Here is a 21,314-nt window from a genome sequence, read left to right on the forward strand (position 1 = left end):
ATCCCATGAAATATCCAATGTCCAAGAGATGAGTGTTGGGGAAAAAGAAAGGTTGATTCAGTGGCCAAAGAATGAAGAGGGAGCTTTGCTCACAAATCAGTTTCTTCTCTTCAAGGGGTGGGCGGTTATAGTATAGGAAAAATGAGGGAGAGGGACAGGCTAATAAAGGTGAGGAAAATTCTTGTCTTTTCTCAGAATAGCTGGAGATCTTCAGGAACTCAGGTGCCATCTCTTTACTCATTTCATGGTCTGGCATTTCCAGTCATGGTGACTGGTAAGAGTTGTCAGCCTTGAAGTAGGTTAAGAGAGAGACTGGGCAAGTCTAGGTCAAGTTAACCCTACATTATAGCTCTGGATAAAACATGTCTCAGATGGTCACATGTCCATATGCAGAACTGAATAGAAGCTGACCCAAAGGTTAGGGCAGCAAAGGAGACGTGCAACATGAAGACAGATGCCGAGCATTTTCATCCTGTTCCAGTCACCGTGGAACCTCTGAGGACCCAAGTGAAGAGTCACTGTTTTCAGCAAATGGCCTTCACATTCATTCCTAAAGGGTAACCTTGGCAACCATTATCATCATAACCCCAGGTCAGAGTGTGGGGGGGGGGGGAAAGCTATTGGGAGACTAATAATTTATTGCCCAACCTTTTGACCTCTGAAATTGGTGATTTTTAAATCAACTAAGAGCAAATAAAGTTAGAGGGTCTATTTAGGTTTACCCCTGATGACATGTAGAATTTAGAGGCTTCCTTCTTTATGTTTGGAATCCTTCTACAGTTCTTTTTTTCGGGAGGGGAACTAGGTTTGATGATAGAAATTGAACCCAGGGGCTCCTATGTGTTAAGCTTGACTGAGCTACACCCCAGCCCTCCAACTCCCAGTTCTACATCCTTTCCCAAACCAGCACCAAAGCCCAGCTTCCTTGATAGTGTCCTGACTTTTCTTGCTCCTGGTCTGTGACTTCCCATGTAGTGCTTCTGTGGCATTTGGGGGCTGTTCCTCCAAGGGGCCTCACTCCCCAGGGGCAGGTTGGTTCTGGTAAACTGGAAACTTTCATTTGGGCAGACAAATCATCCTGGTAAATAGTTATTCCCACTATCTTTTCTCCCTCAGCTACCATCTGCTGTTTTGTTTTTTTTTAAGAATTTTTTTAATATTTATTTTTTTTAGTTTTCGGCGGACACAACATCTTTGTTTGTATGTGGTGCTGAGGATCGAACCCGGGGCGTACGCATGCCAGGCGAGCGTGCTACCGCTTGAGCCACATCCCCAGCCCCCCATCTGCTGTTTTCAGTCTTTCAGCATTTTCTTTATAACCAGCTAAAGTTACTTAGTTTCAGTCCAAAGATGAAATTTTTCTTGGCCAGTTTGAATATGGTTGCATCAGCTGTGTTTTAAGAATTTTGGCTGTAGGTTTTTCATTTTGTTTAACATAGTATAATGGAGGTGGTTAGGGCAAGATGTTCATTTTCTATTCTTTAAAAAAGGAGGGTAAAGAATGCTCTTTTTTGTGGTCCTATCTCTTAAAAAAAAAAAAAAAAAAGCCTCGACCATGCACTTGGCAGATTTGCTGCCTTCTCTGTGGCAGGAAAGCCAAGCCAAGGCTGGAGAAAGAAATGATTAAGGATTTTGAGGTTCTGAGGGTTTAGTGTTACACAGCTAAGCTGTGAGCTTTAGAGATTGTATCCAGCTTATTTTCACTGGCCAATTAGTACACCTCATCAAGAGCCAGACTAGTGGGTTCAGATCCTCAGTTTGAGAAAATGTGTTTTTCTTTGCCTTTTCTTTCTCTTCCCCTTCTTTCTACTCTTCTCTCTTCTTCCTTTCTCCCTCCCTCTTTCTCCCTTTCTTTGCTCTTCTTTCTTCATTTCTCTAAAGCCTCAGGAAATTAAATGCAAGGATTCATGCTTTCAGTCTTAAAATGGAAAATGAGAAATCCTCAAATGTCAGGAAATTCCAAAGATAAGTTTCCTACAGCAACATTAACTTGGTTATGTATGCTTTATGGCATACCTTTAATAACTTTGGCAGAAAAGCCTTAGGCCAATATTTAACAAGAAAAGTTATTTAAAGATTTCTAAGTATAAGCAACATCCAGAATTCACATGCATCTACATACTCAAAATATTTCAACTTAAGAACTGAGGATGTGGCTCAGTGAAGAATACCCACCTAGTATGCGCAAGGCTGTGGGTTCAGTCCCCAGCAACACACACACAAAATTAAATTTTAAAATGTTGCATTTTAGTTTAATTTGATCATATGACAATGTTTGGATTTTTATGAAACCAAATAACTACATTGGCCAAGATTTCAACTTATCAACTGATTGCTTTGGCTATGGATTCAGCCTTTTCTTGGAGCTTTAATGTAAGACTTCAGAACTTTTTGAGGATATGGACTTTTTGGGTCATGTGTTCTGCAAGTCATATTTTGCAGTATTGATCCCATCATTCACCTTCCGTAGGACCGAGTTTTCCCCATAGCTCCCTGGCTGGGCAGTAGTGCTCGGCTATCATTGGTTTAACAGTTAAAGGTATCTTATCAGCCTCACTGCAGTCTCTCTCTGTCATTATGAGCCTGTCTCTGTCAACATGGATGTCAGTCCATGAGATAACTGAATTACCATGGCTAAAATCCAAACGTTTAAAATCTTCAAAGGAGCAAATTGTTTATTTGAGGTTCAAATCAAAAGTTACTCTGAAAGCTGAGAAACTTGATTTAGTAAAATCATTTATTTAAATAGTAGTTGCATTGGAAAACAGAGACCATGATTGCTATTATGTATTATAAGAATAGTTGTCATGTGTACTTCTCATTGGAGGGTGGACACAATGGTGGACAGAGATGGTTTTTTTCTTATAACAGTTCTACTTTGGATCCAAGGTAGAGAAAAGCAGAAACTCAACTTTAATGATAATGGGAATAAGTAGAGGGAAACACTGGAAACAGAATGTAAACTAAGAGCCTCCTACTGGGAACCACCTGGTGGGATGAATGGCCTTCTGGGAGGTCAGCTGGGCCCTGGGGAAGAGCTGCCCATGGCCACTTGGGATGGATAGGCAAAAAAAGAGATTCTGGCAGCTTAAGTGGGTTCTGCCCTAGCAGAATAGTTTGAAGTGGTGGCTAGGCCGTAGGCTATCCAAGCTTACTTGAGCCATTACTAAAAAGAATTCTGAGGGAAGTTTGCTCCAAAAATTTGACTAACTCAAGACCATAGCTGCTTTTTTTTTTTTTTTAAACCCAAAGTAGGGATAAATTAAAAGTGGTAAATGTGCCCTTAAAGCCAGCTTTTAAAATATTCATTCACTTATTCAGCTAACAGATATTTTCTGTGAACCTGTTTAGTGTAAGACATGGAAACATGGTAATGAACAAGATAGATGAAGACCCTGTTCTCGTGGAACTTATAGACTAGTAATAGTTAGAAGTACACAACTAGTTACGTATAACCATCCTTAGGCCTCTGAGAAAGCCTAAGGTGCCACGGGAATTATGACAGATGGATGTGCAGTTTGAGTGAACAAATAGTTGGAAGCCCTGCAGCACAAAGCCTTGGGTGTGTTGGAGGAACTAAAGGGTGTGAGATGAGGCCTGGAGGTCTCCTGGAGCCAGCTTTGGAAGAGCCCTGTAGACAGGGGAAGGATTGGGACCTGTTACCTAAGGGCAGTGGGAATCACTGAAGGGTTTTAAGAGAGGTAGAAAGAATTAGATTTACATCTTTAAGACATCTTCCTGGCTACAGCTTGGAGACTCGAGGGGCTGCCAAGTTAGAGGTGGGGGAAGAGCTTGTGGTCACCTTGTAATGTCACTGCAGTGAGGATTGAGAGAAGTGGGTGGGTTCCAGGGATGCTTTGGAGGTAGAACTCTGGTTAATGTTTGAGATGTGGGTGGTGAGAGAGAGGGAGGTTTAGACTATGCCTTCCAGGTTGAGGCCTAAATATTTTGGTGGCCTTCCTGAGATGCAGCTCTGGAAGAGGAGGAGGTTCTCATCTGCAAAAGCAGATTCCCATCTGAGTTCCAATTTGGACTTTTAATTTTGTGGTTCTTGCCCATTCTTCAGTCAGCATTTCATTTACAAAACTATGGAAAAGTCATCAGTAACATTCAAAATACTACTCAAAATCACAGTATTTGTCGTTGATTGTTGAAATTTGGATATTACATAGGTTATAACTGCCTTTAGCAGAGTTCATTGGAGGTGGGTGTGGTAGTGCACACCTGTAATCCCAGCTGCCTGGGAGGCTGAAGCAAGAAGATCGCAAGTTAGAGACTGGCTTGGGCAACGCAGCAATTCCTATCTCAAAAAAGAAAACAGAAAAAAAAAAAAAAAAGTCAGGTCATTCTAGCTCCTCTAAAACTGGAGTATCAACTACCAAATGATCATGGGAGGGCCTGGGAGGCCAACAGGCTGAGAGGTTACACCCTCCCCAGGCTGCAGGCATCCCCACGTGGGGATTTCTTGCCTTTGCCTTACAAGCTTTGAGCATGCTGTGACCCGCAGAAGGAACTTATTAAAAATGTGGGTGGCATGGGGAATGAATGTTGAAAATGTTTAAACTAAAAAGAAGCCAATTTGAATGTGGTTATCATTCATTAGCCTTTGGAAATTTCCTTTCTCTCTCAAAGTTAATAAAGATGCTAAAATTTTTTTCTAATTTAAAAATATTTTTAGAGAATTAGCTAAGTGGTTGAATGATTGATTGGCTTAAACATGTTTCTCCTCTTCAGGGAGCTACTCACCTACCTGGACCTCAAAAGGTGAAGATAGAATTCCTTGAAGGCATTTGTGTAGATTATAGAAATAATGCTTTAGAAGAACTAACTTCCCAAACCCTTTGCTTGCACACGTGTTACCAACACATCATGATAACAGGATTACAGGCATGAGCCACCATGCCCAGTTCAAGGTGGATTTTCTAATGCTATTTGGATTGTTCTTGTCTTTTATATGTCAGGAATCAAATGCAAAGTATGCCTGAACTCTTATATTAGCATCTTGTTCTTAGAAATGTGGAAAGATCATAGAAAACATTAAACTAAGCCAGGCACAGTGGTACACACCTGTGATCCTGCTATTAAGGGACTGAGACAGAAGGAGCACAAGTTCAAGGCCAACCTACTCAACTTAGTGAGACCCTGTTTCAAAATAAAATAAAAAAATTGAAAAGACTGAGAATGTACCTCAGAAGTAGCATGCCTCTAGGTTCAATCCCTAGTACCACACACACACACACACACACACACATATACACATATACATACGCACATACACACACAGTTTCTAAATGGTTGCTCAGTTTCCATACATATGTCTTTAGTAACAGTGACACACAGTCGCATACCAACCCCATCCATGATGGCCACTTTGAGCAGCACTACCCCACATTCTAGAAAAGGTGTGAGGCCCAAGGGGAACATGGCAGCAAGCAGTGTCATGTAAAGAGAGACTGAGAAAGTAGTTGGGTTCTATTAGAAGCTTGCTGGTTACCTTGGGGAGCAGTTTCATAAATGGGATATCTACAGGGATGGATGGAGGGTAAAGGAAAGAAGGCAACTAAGGGTCATTTAGAATGCAAAGTCTTAGCGCCTCTTCCCTCTACTTAGCTCCACCCTCACCTGCCCAGTTGAAAAATTTTGTTGAGAAAGGTGAGAAATTATAGAACCACAATGGTTACTGCATCAAATGACAGATTCTCAGTATGGGGGAAGGGTAGTGGATAAGGAAAATTTTAATTATGCACACACTCCCCAGAGGTTGGAAGGAGGTTGATGATCTCCACCCAGATCTGTCGTCTTGTTGCACATCACTCGCCACACTTGTTGCCCACAGTTCAGCTCTATGACAACTATTTCCTTGAAAGCACAAACTTTCTGTAGCTTCAGAGCCTTCACACCCACCGTAGTCCTGCAGCCCTTCCCCACTGAGGCCTATCATCCTTGAGGTCTCAGTGACATTATCCCAAGGCCTTCTCTGATGTATCCCTAAATCCAGTCCTCCTAATGCTCTCATTTATAGCAGACTTTGCTTTCCCATCATTGAACTTAACACAGTTTACACTGTATTTATTTGTGCATGCACTGATTCAATATGTTTTCCTCCCTAGAAGGTAAGCTGTATGAGGCAGGGACAGTGACTGTTTTAGTCACCCCTTATTTATTGACTCCTGAGCACAGTGCCTCCACACAGTACATGTCAGTGTAGGACAGTTGCTACATAATTAATAGCTAACGTTTGTTGAGTGCTCATTAAGTGCCAAGGACAGTGATGAACACTTTATAAACATCTCTCTCTCTCTGTCTCTCAATAGTTCTATGAGATAATTACTGTCAAATGAGGACACTGAATTTATCTGACTTAAGTAGTTCACCTAGGATTAAAGGGCCTGTGAGGAAGCCATGTTCAGGTTTATTTTAAAATCCAAGCCAGGGGCTGGGGATGTGGCTCAAGCGGTAGCGTGCTCGCCTAGCATTCGTGCGGCCCGGGTTCGATCCTCAGCACCACATACAAACAAAGATGTTGTGTCCGCCGAAAACTAAAATAAATAAATAAATAAATCCAAGCCACCAGAAAAACATCTTCCCTAGGGGTTAGAAGAAAATTGGGAGTGCAGATGAACAAGCAAAGCCACTATGAATATTTAGGTAGTCAGCTACAAGTATTTATCATGGAGCATGTGCAGAACTCTGCTGGACACTGTGAATAAAATAAAAAGAGCTGGGTTTCTGAGCCACAGAAGGGTTGTGACCAAATGGACTATGTAAGAAGAAGAGGAAAATTCAAGTCTGGAAAAGTAAAAGAGCAAAGAGGTCACTAGCTATCCCTCAGTCCTGAGGTGGCACCTCTGTATTTCACTTCTGTCTTTTTATTTTATGTGGATATGTTTATTTGCAACATGGGAAAAATATTTGTATTATGTATATGTGTGTGTGTGTATATATATATATATAGATAGATTTTTTTTTTTTTACTATTTTTCACTTAGCATAATAGCATAAATATTCTTGCAAGCAAAAGCCACCAAGTCAAGGCTAGCTTGGGGGATGTGCCCTGCTCAAAGTGGGTGGACAGCGTGTTCACCTAAAATTTTATTCAGGAAGGACCAGGTGTGTTCTGGAGAAATTCTCAGTATTTCTGCTTGGGGGTGGTTCTGTCAGGAAGGGGACATTATGGTTACTTTGGAGACCAGTGGGAGAGAGAAGAAAAAGGTGGGAGGTATTGTGGATCCTAAGATGCCTGAAGTTTTTCATGCTACATAATATGACCTTTCCTAAATATTCAAAGTTATAAAAATCATCAGTGCTTTATGGTAGAAAGCTATGTATGTGCCAGGTCACAAATGAGAGCCAGTCCCTTTGATCAGCTCTCTGAGGGGCAAGACAGGATGCCTCAGCGGGCCCTTGGGTTCCATACTGACTATTGCCACTTAGGTTAGAGGAAAGAGCCAGTGCCTAGGCCTCTGGTCCACTCTGAACTCACCCTCACTGCTTCTCTGTTAATTGAAGTAATGTATGGTCCGTAAACACTAGAAAATTCAAGTCCGGGAAAGTAAAAGATCAGAGAGGTCACTAGCCATCCCTCAGTCCTGAGGTGGCACCTCTGTATTTCACTTCTGTCTTTTCTTTTTATTGTATGTGGATATGTTTATTTGCAATCTGGGGAAAATATATGTGTATATAATATGTGTATGTGTATGTATATATACACATACATGTATATATATTTTTTTCTGTTTTCACTTAGCATAATAGCATAAATATTCTTGCAAGCAAAAGCCACCTTTCTTATTTGTGGATATTCACTTTTGTAAAAACAGTTGATCTCAATAATAGAAAGCTTTCTAAGAACAAATTTAGAGAGGGAGTGTATATTCTCTGAAGAAGCCTAAATTGATTCAAGTTCTTGGTTTTTCCCTCCCATTTGCACAATTCAGAAAGTCCTATGAGTTCGAAGACTTACTGCAGTCTTCCTGCGAGAACAACAGGGTGGACTGGTATGCACAGACTAAGTTGGGGCTCACACGCACTTTATCAGAGGAGAACGTCTATGAAGACATTCTAGGTAAGAGACCAAATGTCTGTGAGTCTGGATGTAAGAAAGAGGGAGAGAAAATGGGGATGCTGCTTGAAACACACACGTGCACACAAAGACAGAGGTGTAGTCAAATGAATGAGAGAGCAGGTAGACAGGAGGGGAGAGTGGGTGGGCCTCAGTGAGATAAGTGAGAACACGAGTCTGGAAGGGAGAAGAAGGGCTGGTCATGAACCGCGCAGGAGGCAGGGTGTGGACCAAGAAACAGAAGGCCTGGAGTCACCATCTGGAATGAAATCTTGGCTCTGCCCCTTGTTAGCTGTGTGATATTGAGCTGGTGATACCGTAATTTCTCTGAACTTGAGCTCCCTTGTCTCAATAGTGAGGGTGATAATGGCTCCCTTGCAGGTTATTTAAGGACTGGAGAGAATGTAAAAGACCTGGCTCCTTACAGATGCTCCCTGAATTGTAGGGATGACTGAATGAAAGAAAACACTGAAGACCAGCATGCTTTTTCAGACACTCAGGAGTATGGCACTAACAGGGCATCAGAGTACAGACTGAATGAATGTGTTGTTGGAGAGTAACTTTGGCCTAGCCCCAAAGACTCCTCTTAGATTCCAAAGTGGGGCTCATATTCAAAGTTTGTTTGGGGAGTTCAGTAGTCTTCTGTAAGATCACAGTTTCAGTGTGGTGTGAGCTCAGACTGGTATCTGCTTACCGTGGGAGAGGAAGCGAGCTGGGAAGAGGGAGAAACCCATAGGTGAGTGCATGTGAGAGGCAGGTGGGGCGGATGCCCACAGACTTGCATGCATAGAGTCTCCAGTACCAGAAAATATCATGCGAGGAGAGGCGGGGCATGCACTTAGTCAGCTGAGCTGTGTAGGCTGGGTTTTCTAAAGCAGCAAGCTTCCCAAATCGAAGGAGGGTATGAACTCTGGACTTCTGCAGTGTATGCCTGAGAGGTTGCTTTCAGTTATGGGGAACAAGGACACCAACTGAACAACAAAGGGAGGTCATGGACTCCCATGACCAGAATTGGCATTTTTCCTCCTCCATTTCTTACCTCCCAGAGAAGCTCCATTCTCAGCAGACTTCCCATCATCCTCAGGATTAGGGCTAACAGCTCCTTGGAGTTCATGCCTTCCCCTGGGAAGGAGTACCTATGTCTTGCAAGTCTTTGCAAAAATCCTGAGGTTCACTCTGGCCAGACCAGCTTGGCTCCCTTGTTCACTTTGGAGTCTGGGAATGCCATGTGGTGTTTGCCTTGGGCTGGGATGCGAACCCTGACCTGAACTCATCACTGAGGCAGCAGTCTGAGGCCCCTAGAGTACTGAAGTCCTGAAACTGGGAGTTGAATTAATCTTACATAGCTATAAGGGAGGGGACAGGTTGTTACCCTAGTGATAATCAGGGTCTGTCACTGAGAGAAAGGGTGATGGGCAGCAAAACAACAGACATCCCACAAGGGCTAGCGCAGGAGAGGCCAAGACATTAGCCTCCGTGTTCTTAGGAGGAAAACTTCCCAGGTTCCTGACCCATTGCCTTTGACCACAGATCCACCAATGAAGGAAAACCCTTATGAAGACATCGAGTTACATGGCCGCTGCCTGGGCAAGAAATGTGTCTTGACCTTTCCTGGTTCTCCCACCTCTTCCATACCTGACACTCCCACCAAGGTATGAGCCCTGGGGGAGTGGTGGCAGGAGAGGGGTCCCAGGTACCATGTCCCTGAACACTCTGGAGTTCAGGCCGTCCTCACAACCAGGCATCTGGTTCTGTCTATCACAACCTGGATCTGTCTATCCACTGTCTGACTGGCCTTCCTGCCTCTCATTTTCCTGGACCCCCACTGCTTGACAGAATCTCTGAAAATACTGCTGAGCTTCTAGCTCAGAACTCTCTTCAAACTTTTTACATAAAAAATGGTCCATCCATGTGATACAGCTGTTCAGAAGAAGGCACTGAACAAACTGACACACAAGACTGAAATGCAGGGTGAAGAACAGTATATTTATAGTATTCTACCATTTGTGGGGGTTTTGAAATGAAAGTATATACAAGCATGGGAGCTCACCTGTGTTCATGGATGTAGAAGAATTTCTCTGTGAGGGATCTTAGCATGGATAGACTTTAAGCAGGTACCTTGGTGGAACTGTCAGTGCCTGACTTCCTATAGGCCACAAGACTGGCTTTCTTTTTACAGAGTATGCTTTTTTTTTTTTAATTAATTTATTCATTTTATAGTAGAATGTATTTTGATACATTGTATACAAATGGAGCATACCTTCTCATCCCTCTGGCTGTACTGGTTCAGAGTCACTCCAGTAGTATAATCATACATGTATATAGGATAATAATGTCTGTCTCTTTCTACCATCCTTCCCATCCCTACAATCCAACCCCTCCCCTTACTCCCCTCTACATAAACCAAAGTTCCTTCATTCTTCCCTATCCCCCCACCCCACTATGGATCAGCATCTGCTTATCAGAGAAAATATTTGGGTTTTGGTTTTGGGGGATTGGTTCATTTCACTTAGCATGATATTCTCTAGTTCCATCCATTTCCCTGCAAATGCCATAGTTTCATTCTTCTTGTGTATATGTACAACATTTTCTTTATCCGTTTATCTGTTGAAGGGCATCTAGGTTGGTTTCATAGTTGAGCTATTGTGAATTGAGCTGCTATAAACATTGATGTGGCTGAATCATTGTGTGCTGATTTTAAGATCTTTGGGTATAAACCAAGGAGTGGGATAGCTAGGACAAATGATGGATCCATTCCAAGTTTTCTGAGATATCTCCATACTGCTTTCCATAGTGGTTGCACCATTTTGCAGTCCCATCAACAATGTATGAGTATACTTCAGAGTATACTTTTGAACCTTTTGTAGTTTTATACCATGTGCACATAGATAATGTAACTATTCATGTACATGCTAATAATTTCAACCTCTTGCCTAATAGTTGGAGTTGATACTCTTTAGTGTGTCCTTAAGTATCTTTCATAATTAATCCCCAAGCACCCCTCATTGCCTGATCTCCCACAGTTCTTATGTGCAAACACTCCCTACCAGCAGAGCTTACGAGCTACCCTTTGATATTATCAGCCAAGGATCAGCAAACTTTTTCTAAGCAGCCAGAGAGTAAATATTTTAGGGTTTGTGGGATAGGTGGTCTCTGTTGTAGCTACCTGCATTATAGTGTGAAGCAGCCATAAAATGATATGTAACAAGTGAGAGTATCTGTTTCAGTGAAACTATTTGGGAGCACTGAAATTTGAATTTTATTTTTCAACCATATAAAAATGTAAAATCTGGGGATGGGGTTGTGGCTCGGTGGTAGAGTGCTTGCCTAGCATGCATGAGTGAGACACTGGGTTCGATCCTCAGTATCACTTAAAAATAAAATAAAAAATATTGTGTCCACCTTTAACTAAAAAATAAATATTTTTTTAAAAAAATGTAAAACCTGGGCTGGGGATGTGGCTCAAGCAGTAGCGTGCTTGCCTGGCATGTGTGCGGCCCAGGTTCGGTCCTCAGCACCACATACAAAGAAAGATGTTGTGTCTGCCGAAAACTAAAAAAAAAAATAAATATTAAAATTCTCTCTTTCTCTCTCTCTCTCTCTCTCAAAAAAAAAAAAAAAATGCCCCAATCTCTCTCTTTTTAAAATAAATAAATAAATAAATAATGTGAAACCTGTTCTCAAGTTGTGGCAGGCCAGATGTGGCCCTGGGCTGTAATTTGCTAATCCCCGGCTAAGCTGTTTCTGTCTATGTCTTTGACCGCTCCCTCCGCTCCCTCCATCCTGTCCTTTGAGGAGCAGCTCATTGGTGCCTCCAATTGGGGAGTTGGTTAGGCCATTGCAGCACCTAGAAGTTTTTCACCTTTTATGGCCTGTAACATCCAGAAGACATATCATTCATTTCACATGAATTGTCTATTGCCTTGTGACATTTCTTACATTATGATTGGAGTTTGGATTTAAATCATGTAATGTGTCTTAAAAACATCTCCCTAAGTAACAACAAACTACTCAAGGTCACATAGTTTATATTCTGTTTCTTTGTGTCTTTCCTAAGGCCCCAGTAGTTGTTACAAATATTCATTTTTTTAGAAATAAAAAAATACCAAATTTAGGCTGTAAGAGTCCAATTAAATCCCATTGCAAGGATCTGTTTTCAGCCTGAGGAAAGCAGCTATCTTCCTATTGAGCCCCACAGGGTCAGTGTTCGCTGGGGGCTGTTCCACATGAGGCTTGCCTTCTGCACTTGGTGGTCCTAACGGGAAGCTCCTGCCACCGTCTTCCAGAAGAGTTGAGGTAGAAGCCATCATGAAGGGTATGGCTTACGGACCCACGTCAGTTACTATAATACTTGTCCAAATCAATCAACTGCCATTTTCCCCATCATGTGGAAAAGAGGGTAGTTGTGAATAATTCATGACAACCAATAACTAGTGGTTTCTACTTCCCTTGGAAATGTGTTTGTGTTTTCATTGGAATATGGACATATCCAACATCTAGGAAATCCTTTCCCCATAGTAGACGAGTCTTGCTTGGGAGAAGAAAGCTCCATCCCACCCTCCTGGCTCATCACTCCACAGGGGAGTGCACTGTACCTCCTCTTAAGAACAGTGAGGAACATCTGCCCAGAGCAAACGCATTCAGAGCAGGGTACACCTCCCTGTACCAGAAACTAAAGGCTGAGCAGCCCTTTCTTCCTGCTCCTGCCAGACAGAGAAAGCCCAGAGATTTTGCCACCTAAACAGCTAGACTAGGTTGGTGGCGGTGGCAGCCAGAGCTTGCAGTCCAGATACATCTGTCCTAAGGAGAGAGAATCTGGTTGACTGGTGCATGTGTCTGATTGCCACTGATACTTGCAGGCTGTTTGGGCCTCTGCAAGTCATCAGCAGGGCCCCATGTCCACACTCGATACTCTACACTCCCACATCTGGTGTCTGGTTTATGCCCCCATTCTGGGGGAAAGCTTCAGGCTTCACCACTTCCTCCATTGAGTTCATCAAATATTCATTGAGCATCTGTGGCATCTGGGCTGCATCTAGGACCTTAGAAGCAGTCTCAGCTGAAGCAGTCCTTCTATATTGACCTCCTCTGCCAGCCACAGAAAGGTCGTAAGCCATCTTTGGGATGTTTCTTTCATTAGCTCCTGCTTGGTCCCAGCAGAGTGGGAGGGTCTGTCAGACAGACTGTCCTCAGAAAAGAACAGATGTGCAGCTGGGGCAGATGCTGAGGCCTAATGAACACAGAATGCAAGCTCTTTTTAGAAGACAGCCTTCTACTGTGCCTTCGTTTCTTGCTGTGTGTTATCCACCATTCCCATGCCTAGTACAGCACAGAGAATACAGCAGGAACAAATTTTTACAATAGAGGAAACCTGGGCTAATATGAGACACTCTTTTTGTTGCTTTTGTCTTGAGGTGGGGTCTTACTGCCTTGCCTTCAAATCCTGGGCACAAACAGTTGTCCAACCTCAGTCTCCTGAGTAGCTAGAACTGCAGGCATACACCACTGTGCTTGGCTAGAGATACTCTCTTCTACATATGATACCATTCACAGATAAGACTGAGCGAGCTGGGGGCAGTAGCACACACCTATAATCTCAGCAACTCAAGAGGTTAAGGCAGGAGGATTGCAAATTGGGGGCCAGCCTCAGCAAAGGCCCTAAGCAATTTAGGCATTAAGCAACTTAGCAAGACCCTGTCTTAAAATAAAATAAAAGGCTGGGGATATAGCTCAGTGGTAAACCAGTGTTCAATCCCCAGTACTCACCCCCAAAAAATGGGTTAATGAGCCAGCACTTGTGTCTAGGTCAGCTCCCTCTAGAAGGTGCAGGGCTTCCTTACCACCTGATCTTCCCCACACTCAGCTTCCTGAAATAATGCAAGAGACTTCACATGAAGTCATACATCAGGCCAAGAGGGTCCTGTCTGCCTTTCCCTTTTGGACACTACAGATCTTTTGTGGTGCCCAATCTCTAAAAGACACTTGGTATACATCTGCGACAGAGCTACTAAATAGAGGCATGACAGAGTTGGGCACTGTATATGTTGGTGTGAGGTGCTTTTATCAAAAACTGGAATCTTCTCTGGACCAAAGTCTAAAAAAATCACCCTTAGGATCCTGTAGTGACTTCCCTTTATACTACAGTTAGGATTTGACACACCATTGCTGGCTGCCTGATTTTTATGAATGAAGTTTTATTAGGACACAGCCATACTCATCCATGTCACATTGACTGTGGCTGCATTAGCAGTTAAGTACTGTGGCACAGTTGAGAGTTGAAATGGTGAGAATGTGGCCACAGCCTTAAATATTCTCTGGCCCCAGTTTGCTGGCCCCTGCTAAATCCAGGATTCATAACTTTGTTTTCAGAGGCCTTCAATAAACAGACATCTTCCTTGTGTTATCTCTCCCTTCTGTTTGTGGCCCTCACTTGGAGCCATGAAGACTCTCTTTGGTCTAATTTGTTCTCCTCACCCCTAAGCCTGGTCTCAGACTTTTATATGCTTCATAATGCTCCCCCACATAGTCCCTGAGTCTCCCCTTTGGGTTATCTAAGAAACTACTGGAATCCCACCTCCTCATGGCAGCTCCTGGACTTTTGGTGCTTATTTGGATTCTCTGTGACAACCCAGACCCTTTCTCCAGCATTGTGACTGCTGGGTGATGCAGTCCACACACAGCCTCTGCCAGGCCTCTTTATGTCCTTTTTTTTTTTTTTTTTTTTTTTTGGGTACCAGGGATTGAACTCAGGGGCACTCAACACTGAGCCACATCCCCAGTCCTATTTAGTATTTTATTTTTAGAGACAGAGTCTCACTGAGTTGCTTAGCACCTCACTTTTTTTGCTGAGGCTGACTTTGAACTCGCGATCCTCCTGCCTCAGCCTCCAGAGCCACTGGGATTACAGGCATGCGCCACCCACTCAGCCCCTCTTGACATTCTTTAGAAAGTTGTGTGCATTGTTTTGATTTCTTCTTAAATCTTTCCATAGGTCAAATCTCCTTTAAACAATATCACAATCTAAATCTCTAATGAAAACAAATAATACTGCCAACAATTTGATAGGAGTTTTCAATCCAGTTAAAGAATTAGGTTATTTCTTTGGATATCATTGCGAATGAAGTTTGGCCTTTAAGGTCCTTGTTACTTTTTTTTTTTTTGGTGCTGGGGATTGAACCCAGGGTCTTGTGCATGCAGGGCAAGCACTCTACCAACTGAGGTATATCCCCAGCCCTTCATTTTTCTTTAATACTCTGCATGGTAGGCAAGTGCTCTACCACTGAACTACGTCTCTAACCCTTTAAAAAGAATTATTTTGGGCTGGGGATGTGGCTCAAGCGGTAGGGCGCTCACCTGGCATGCGTGCAGCCTGGGTTCGATCCTCAGCACCACATACAAACAAAGATGTTGTGTCCGCCGAAAACTAAAAAAAAAAAATGTTAAAAAGAATTCCCCCCCTCTCTCTTTAAAAAATATATATATATATTTCTTCCTGTAGTGAGCAATTTATTGATACTTGGAGACCAATGATAAAACAATAGAACCAGCCATTGGGAAGACTAGTGGTCTTTATTCTTGGAAATCTTGAAAATGTTCTGAAGTCATTATCACTACTGTTCTAGCTTAGAATGAGAACTCAGTGGAACAAAATAAACCTATTCTTTGAGGGTTTAAAATGTGATCAATGTAGCAAGGCATGGTAGTGGACACGTAGTCCTAGCAACTCCAGAGTCTGAAGCAAGAGGATCTCAAGTTCGAGGCCAGCCTTACCAACTTAGCGAGGCCCTTAGCAACTTAGAGAGACCCTGTCTCAAAATTAAAAAATAAAATAAAAAGGGCTGGGGGATGTGGCTCAGTGGTAAGGTTCCCCTGGATTCAATTCCCGGTACCAAAAAAAAAGCTATGATATATATGACCTTAAAATTTGAGTGGGAAAGCTCATTCATTAAATGGAATAAGTTAGACTGCAGGAAAATATTTAGATTAACATACCACAAAACAAATTACTGATGGATTAATGAGTAAAATATGTTCAAAACAAACCAAGAAAATCCCAAAAGAAAATGGAATTAATGAAGAGATTAAATGAATTACAAAAGTAAAAATTAATAGATTTTCATATAAGAAAAAAGTTATGTGGACACTGGGCACTTGAGGTTTAGCTCAGTGGTAGAGCACTTGCTTAGTATTTGTGAAGCCCTGAACTTGATCTTGGGCATCAAAAAAAACGACAACAATTAAAAAAAACTGAGAAATTGCATGTAACCAAAATATAAATAAGCCACATGGGAAAAGCACAGTTGTAGCGAAACTTAAAAACAGTTAATATCTGTTTGATATGAGCTCATCCACAATAATAAGAAAAACCCTAGGATCCCAAAAGATAAATAGGCAAATAAACACTAAAGAAAAATGCAATTAGGGGCTAGGATTGTAGCTCAGTGGCAGAGCACTTGCCTTGCAGGTAAGAGGCACTGGATTCTATCCTCAGGACCACATGAAAATAAATAAATAAAATAAAGGTATTGTGTCCATCTACAACTAAAAAAAAAAAAAAATTAAAAAAAAGAAGAAAGAAAGAAAAATGCAGTTAGGGCTGGAGGTATAGCCACTTGCCTAATGTGCCTGAAGGTCCTGGGTTCCATCCCCAACACCAGGAAAAAAAAAGAAAAAGAAGAAGAATGTAGTTAGCCCATTGAAGTATGAACAAATATTAGTGTCATAGGGAGAGGAAGCAAAATAATATTGCACATCTATTGAATTATATCAGGCACTCTGCCAGCTGCCTTATATACCTTTATCTCATTTAGTTCATTTGTCAATTTTAAAAAGAGACTTAGTGGGGCTGGGGATGTGGCTCAAGCGGTAGCACGCTCGTCTGGCATGCGTGTGGCCCGGGTTCGATCCTCAGCACCACATACCAACAAAGATGTTGTGTCTGCCAATAACTAACTAAATAAATAAATATGAAAACAAAAAAAATAAAATAAAATAAAAAGAGACTTAGTAACTATGCAGTATTGTAAAATGTAAGACCTGAAAGTACTGTTCGAAAAGACTTAAAGTGTTTTTTCTAGTTGTCTAACTAGTATTTATTATTTTAAGCTGGCAACTAATGGGACACACCCATAATCCTAGGACTTGGAAGGCTGAGACAAGAGGATCCCAAGTTTAAGGCCAGCCTTAGAAATTTAGTGAGACCTTGTCTCAAAATTTAAAAGAATAGGGGCTGGGGATATAGCTCAGTTGGTAAAGTGCTTGCCTTATATGCACAAGGCCCTGGGTTCAATTCCCAGAACAAAAAAAAAACAAAAAATAACAACAAAAAATTTGAAAGAATAAGGACTGGAGATATAACTTAGTGGTTAAGCACTCTTGGGGTTCAATCCTCAGTACCCAAAGCAATAAAAAATTTTTAAAGTGTTATTTTAGTACATTTATATGGTTCTGAATTCAAGAAATATGAAAGTATACAATGAAAATCTGCTTACCTTTATCCCCCTTTTCTCTCCTCCACCAAAACCACTGTGAATCAATTTCTTGATCCATGGAGAACTATTCTTCCAGAACTATTCTATGCATAAAGAACACGACACAAGTTTTGTTTTGTTTTGTTTGTTGGGCAGTGCTTTGGGCAGTGCTAAGGGTAGAACCCAGGCCCTTGTGCATGCTAGGCAAGTGCTCCACCACTATGTCATACCTCCAGCCCAAGAATTTTTTTTACAGTTGCATAGTATTTTATTGTATGATTATGCCATAATTTATTTGGCAGTTTGTTTCTTTTCTTTTCTTTTTTTTCAGTTATACATAGGCACAATATCTTTATTTTGTTTATTTATTTCTATGTGGTACTGAGAATTGAACCCAGTGCCTCACATATGCAAGGCAAGCGCTCTGTTACTGAGCCACAACCTGAGCCCATTATTTGGCAATTTCTATTGAGGGCATTTAGGTTGTTTCTAACATTCTATGATTATAAACCACGTCACCATATACGATATACTTTGCACAACATTGCTTTCCTTGAATAAGTACAAGTATGTCAGTAGGGGGAATTCCTAGAGGGAGAATTTCTTGATTATAGGTCACATGTCATTTTGTTAGATGGGAATCCTACCAATTTATATTCCCATCAACAGTGTATGGAAATGATTTTTTCCTTTCACCTTCAACAAAATGAGTATCAGACCTTTTTTTTTTTTTACCTTTGCTAATCTTTAAATGAAAAATGTGCCTTCAATGGAGTATAATTTTCTTTTATGAGTGAAACTAAGAATCTTTTTATATATCTAAAAAAATTGTTGCACTTTCTTTTCTATAAGCTTTCTTTTGCATGTTTTTCTTTTAAATTATTGGTATTTTTCTCATTAATTTGTATTATTTATCAGGAAAATGAGGGTTTTTTTCTGTGTGATGAGTTATGTTTTTGTTTGTTTGCAGAGCTGGGATTCAAACCCAGGGCCTTCCTCATGCATGCTAGGCAAACAATCCACCACTAAACTACACACCTAGCCTCCCCTCCCTTCTTTGGGGGGTATAGGGGGTTGAACCAAGGGACGATTAACCATTAGGTCACATCCCCAACCCTTTTTTTTTTTTTTTTTTTTTGTTGGAGTTGGACAGAACACCTTTGTTTTATTTATTTATTTTTATGTGGTGCTGAGGATCAAACCCAATGCCTCATACTTGCCAGCAAGCGCTCTACCACTGAGCCACAACCCCAGCACCCCCAGCCCTTTTTAAAATATTTTATTTAGAGACAGGTTCTCAATGAGTTGCTTAGTGCCTCGCTAAGTTGCTGAGGCTGGCTTTGAATTCACAATCCTCCTGCCTCAGCCTCACGAGCTGCCAGGATTACAGGTGTGTGCCACTGCACCCAGCCAGCCCCTAAATTTTTTAGCAAGTTTTTTTTGTCTTTTGACTTTAAAAAAACTTGTCTTAGTCTAATTGGAGCTGGGAATGCGGCTCAGTGGGAGTGCATCTGCTTAAATGCACGATGCCTTGAGCTTAATCTTCAGCACAGAAAGAGAGAGAGGGAAAAATATTGAAGTCCAAAGAAGTGAAATTCCTTGCACAGTGGGTACTTGGGCTGCCAGGGTCACAGCCAGACCTCTAGTCCCTGTGTCTTGTATTGTCAGAGAACCTCATCTGTAAAGTCGGGGGACTGAGCCAGGTGACATCCGCTTGTCTGAAAAGACAGGCCAGTTTAGATTTACTCCTTTGTCACACAAGTTTTCCACGATTGGATAAGTTAAACTGACACTTGTTAGCCTACATAAACCCCACATACTCTGGGAAGGTAGACCAGCTCCCCTTCTCAGTTGCATGGTCCCTGTCACTGGCACCACCAGTTATCTCCTGGTTAGTCCCTGTGTATTGGTTTACTCATCTGTTCTCCTTTCCTCACACAGCAGTCATTCTCCAAACCTGCTTTTTTCCGGCAAAATTCAGAGAGGTGGAACTTCAAACTGCTGGACGCTAGGAAGTTGAGTCGGGATGGAACTGGGTCCCCTTCCAGAATTAGCCCCCCCTCCACACCCAGCAGTCCTGATGACACTTTCTTTAACCTTGGAGACCTACAGAATGGCAGGAAGAAGAAAAAGATCCCCAAGGTAATGCTCATAACCAACTTCATGTTCCAATATGCAATCCTCCTTCTCTGCAAAGGAAGGCTGCAGGGCAGGCTGGGCAGAGACCCAGTCACTGGGCCCTCGTTCATTCTGTCACCCACAGGAGGTGACATGGTAAAACCAGAAGGCTAGGATATCTCAGCCTCTGTCCTAATAATTATTGTGGTCTTATATATACACTTCCTCTTAGCCATGTCTCTCCCTGCCTTAACTGTTCTTCAGACCCAGTGTTCTCAGTGCCTGTATTCAAAAGGCCATAGCCTTCTCCTTCTTATCCTGAAAAAGTAGACCTCCATCCATCGTGCCTAGACCTGAGACTTTGTCAGGAGCTGGTGCCAGTATGTGCCCTGAGGCAACATTTGCCAAAATACATGTTCTGACCAGGCATAGTGGCTCACACTATAATCCCAGTAACTTGGGAGGCTGAGGCAGGAGGATCACAAGATTAAAGCCAGCCTAGGCAACTTAACAAGACCTTATCACAAAATAAATATTTGGGGGCTGGGTTGTGGCTCAGCAGTAGAGTACTCACCTAGCACAGGCGAGGCCCTGGGTTCGATCCCCAACACCACATAAAAATAAATAAATAAAGATATTGTGTCCAGCTACAACTAAAAAAATAAATATTTAAAAAATAAATAAATATTTGAAAAGGACTAGGGACTTAGCTCAGTAGTAGTGTCCCTGAGTTCAATTAGCAGTACCACAAAGAAAACAAAATCAAAATGTCTCCTGGTCCCTGCCTTCCAAAAGTAAAACATGCCCATGGCTTGGTTGTACATCTTATGTTCTGTTGGTTATGTTGTCTTTTACTCAGTTTAAGCCCTATAGTGCTGGTCTTTTCATTGACCAGTTTGGTACTGTAGGGGAGGCATTTCCTCTATCTTCTCAGGGAAGATTTGCCTAAAAATTAAACTAACTTAAGGCAGGTTAACAGGAACAATGCATGTCAAATTTTTTTTAAATTTTTTTTTTTTTTTTTTTTTTTTTTGTAGTTGTAGATGGACAGAATGCCTTTGTTTTATTTGTTTATTTTTATGCTGGGCTGAGGATCGAACCCAATGCATCACATGTGCTAGGCAAGTGCTCTGCCGCTGAGCTACAGCCCCGGCCCCTGCATGTGAATTTTAATTACATGTATGTGGGGAGCCTTCACAAGAAAATGAAAACCCAAAGAAGTTACTGGGCTTAAATACTTACATTCCGAGTCGAAAAAATTGTGGCAATTGTGGGAAAGTAACTGAAAGGTAAGGGTTAGTTTAGCAAGGCTGGTTTGTACAGGTTTATCTTGGCCTCACCTCTCTGTCTCTAGTGATAAGAATGTTTCATCTCTCCCAGTATAGGGAGGGCATCTTTCACATGGGAACTTTGTGTCTAGCTTCCAGGAAGAAGAGGGAGGGTAAGAGTGCCCACCTTACACCTGTGATTTTTAAGATGGGCACTCTCACCCAGAACCCAAAATAATCAGTATGCCAAAGCAGCCTGTTCTGGAGTAGGCAGGCTATTCAGGACCCCTTCTGTACCAACTTGCTTTGGCAACTGTTAGAGTGGGAAGTCCATCGAACTCAGAGCCATGGGCTTTAGGAAGTCATGAACATCATAAAACTTTGTGCAGATAAGTT

At 41.9% G+C, this 21,314-nt stretch overlaps 1 protein-coding gene across 13 annotated transcripts in view; it reads left to right on the forward strand.

Moving 5' to 3' along the window:
• Dennd2a (DENN domain containing 2A) overlaps nucleotides 1-21,314 on the forward strand; it is a 107,042-nt gene that overhangs the window by 50,258 nt on the left and 35,470 nt on the right. For 11 of the 13 annotated variants that reach the window (XM_048786829.1, XM_048786830.1, XM_015493767.2 and 8 more), the window contains 3 exons: nucleotides 7,938-8,065; nucleotides 9,593-9,714; nucleotides 19,474-19,674. In XM_048786829.1, coding sequence (XP_048642786.1) covers nucleotides 7,938-8,065; nucleotides 9,593-9,714; nucleotides 19,474-19,674 — 451 coding nt within the window. The remainder of the gene's footprint in view (nucleotides 1-7,937; nucleotides 8,066-9,592; nucleotides 9,715-19,473; nucleotides 19,675-21,314) is intronic. The other 2 variants (XM_015493765.2, XM_015493768.2) reach the window with 2 other exon arrangements.

This window comes from Marmota marmota, unplaced genomic scaffold, assembly GCF_001458135.2.
Source record: "Marmota marmota marmota unplaced genomic scaffold, marMar, whole genome shotgun sequence".
NCBI classification, from domain to species: Eukaryota; Metazoa; Chordata; class Mammalia; order Rodentia; family Sciuridae; genus Marmota; species Marmota marmota.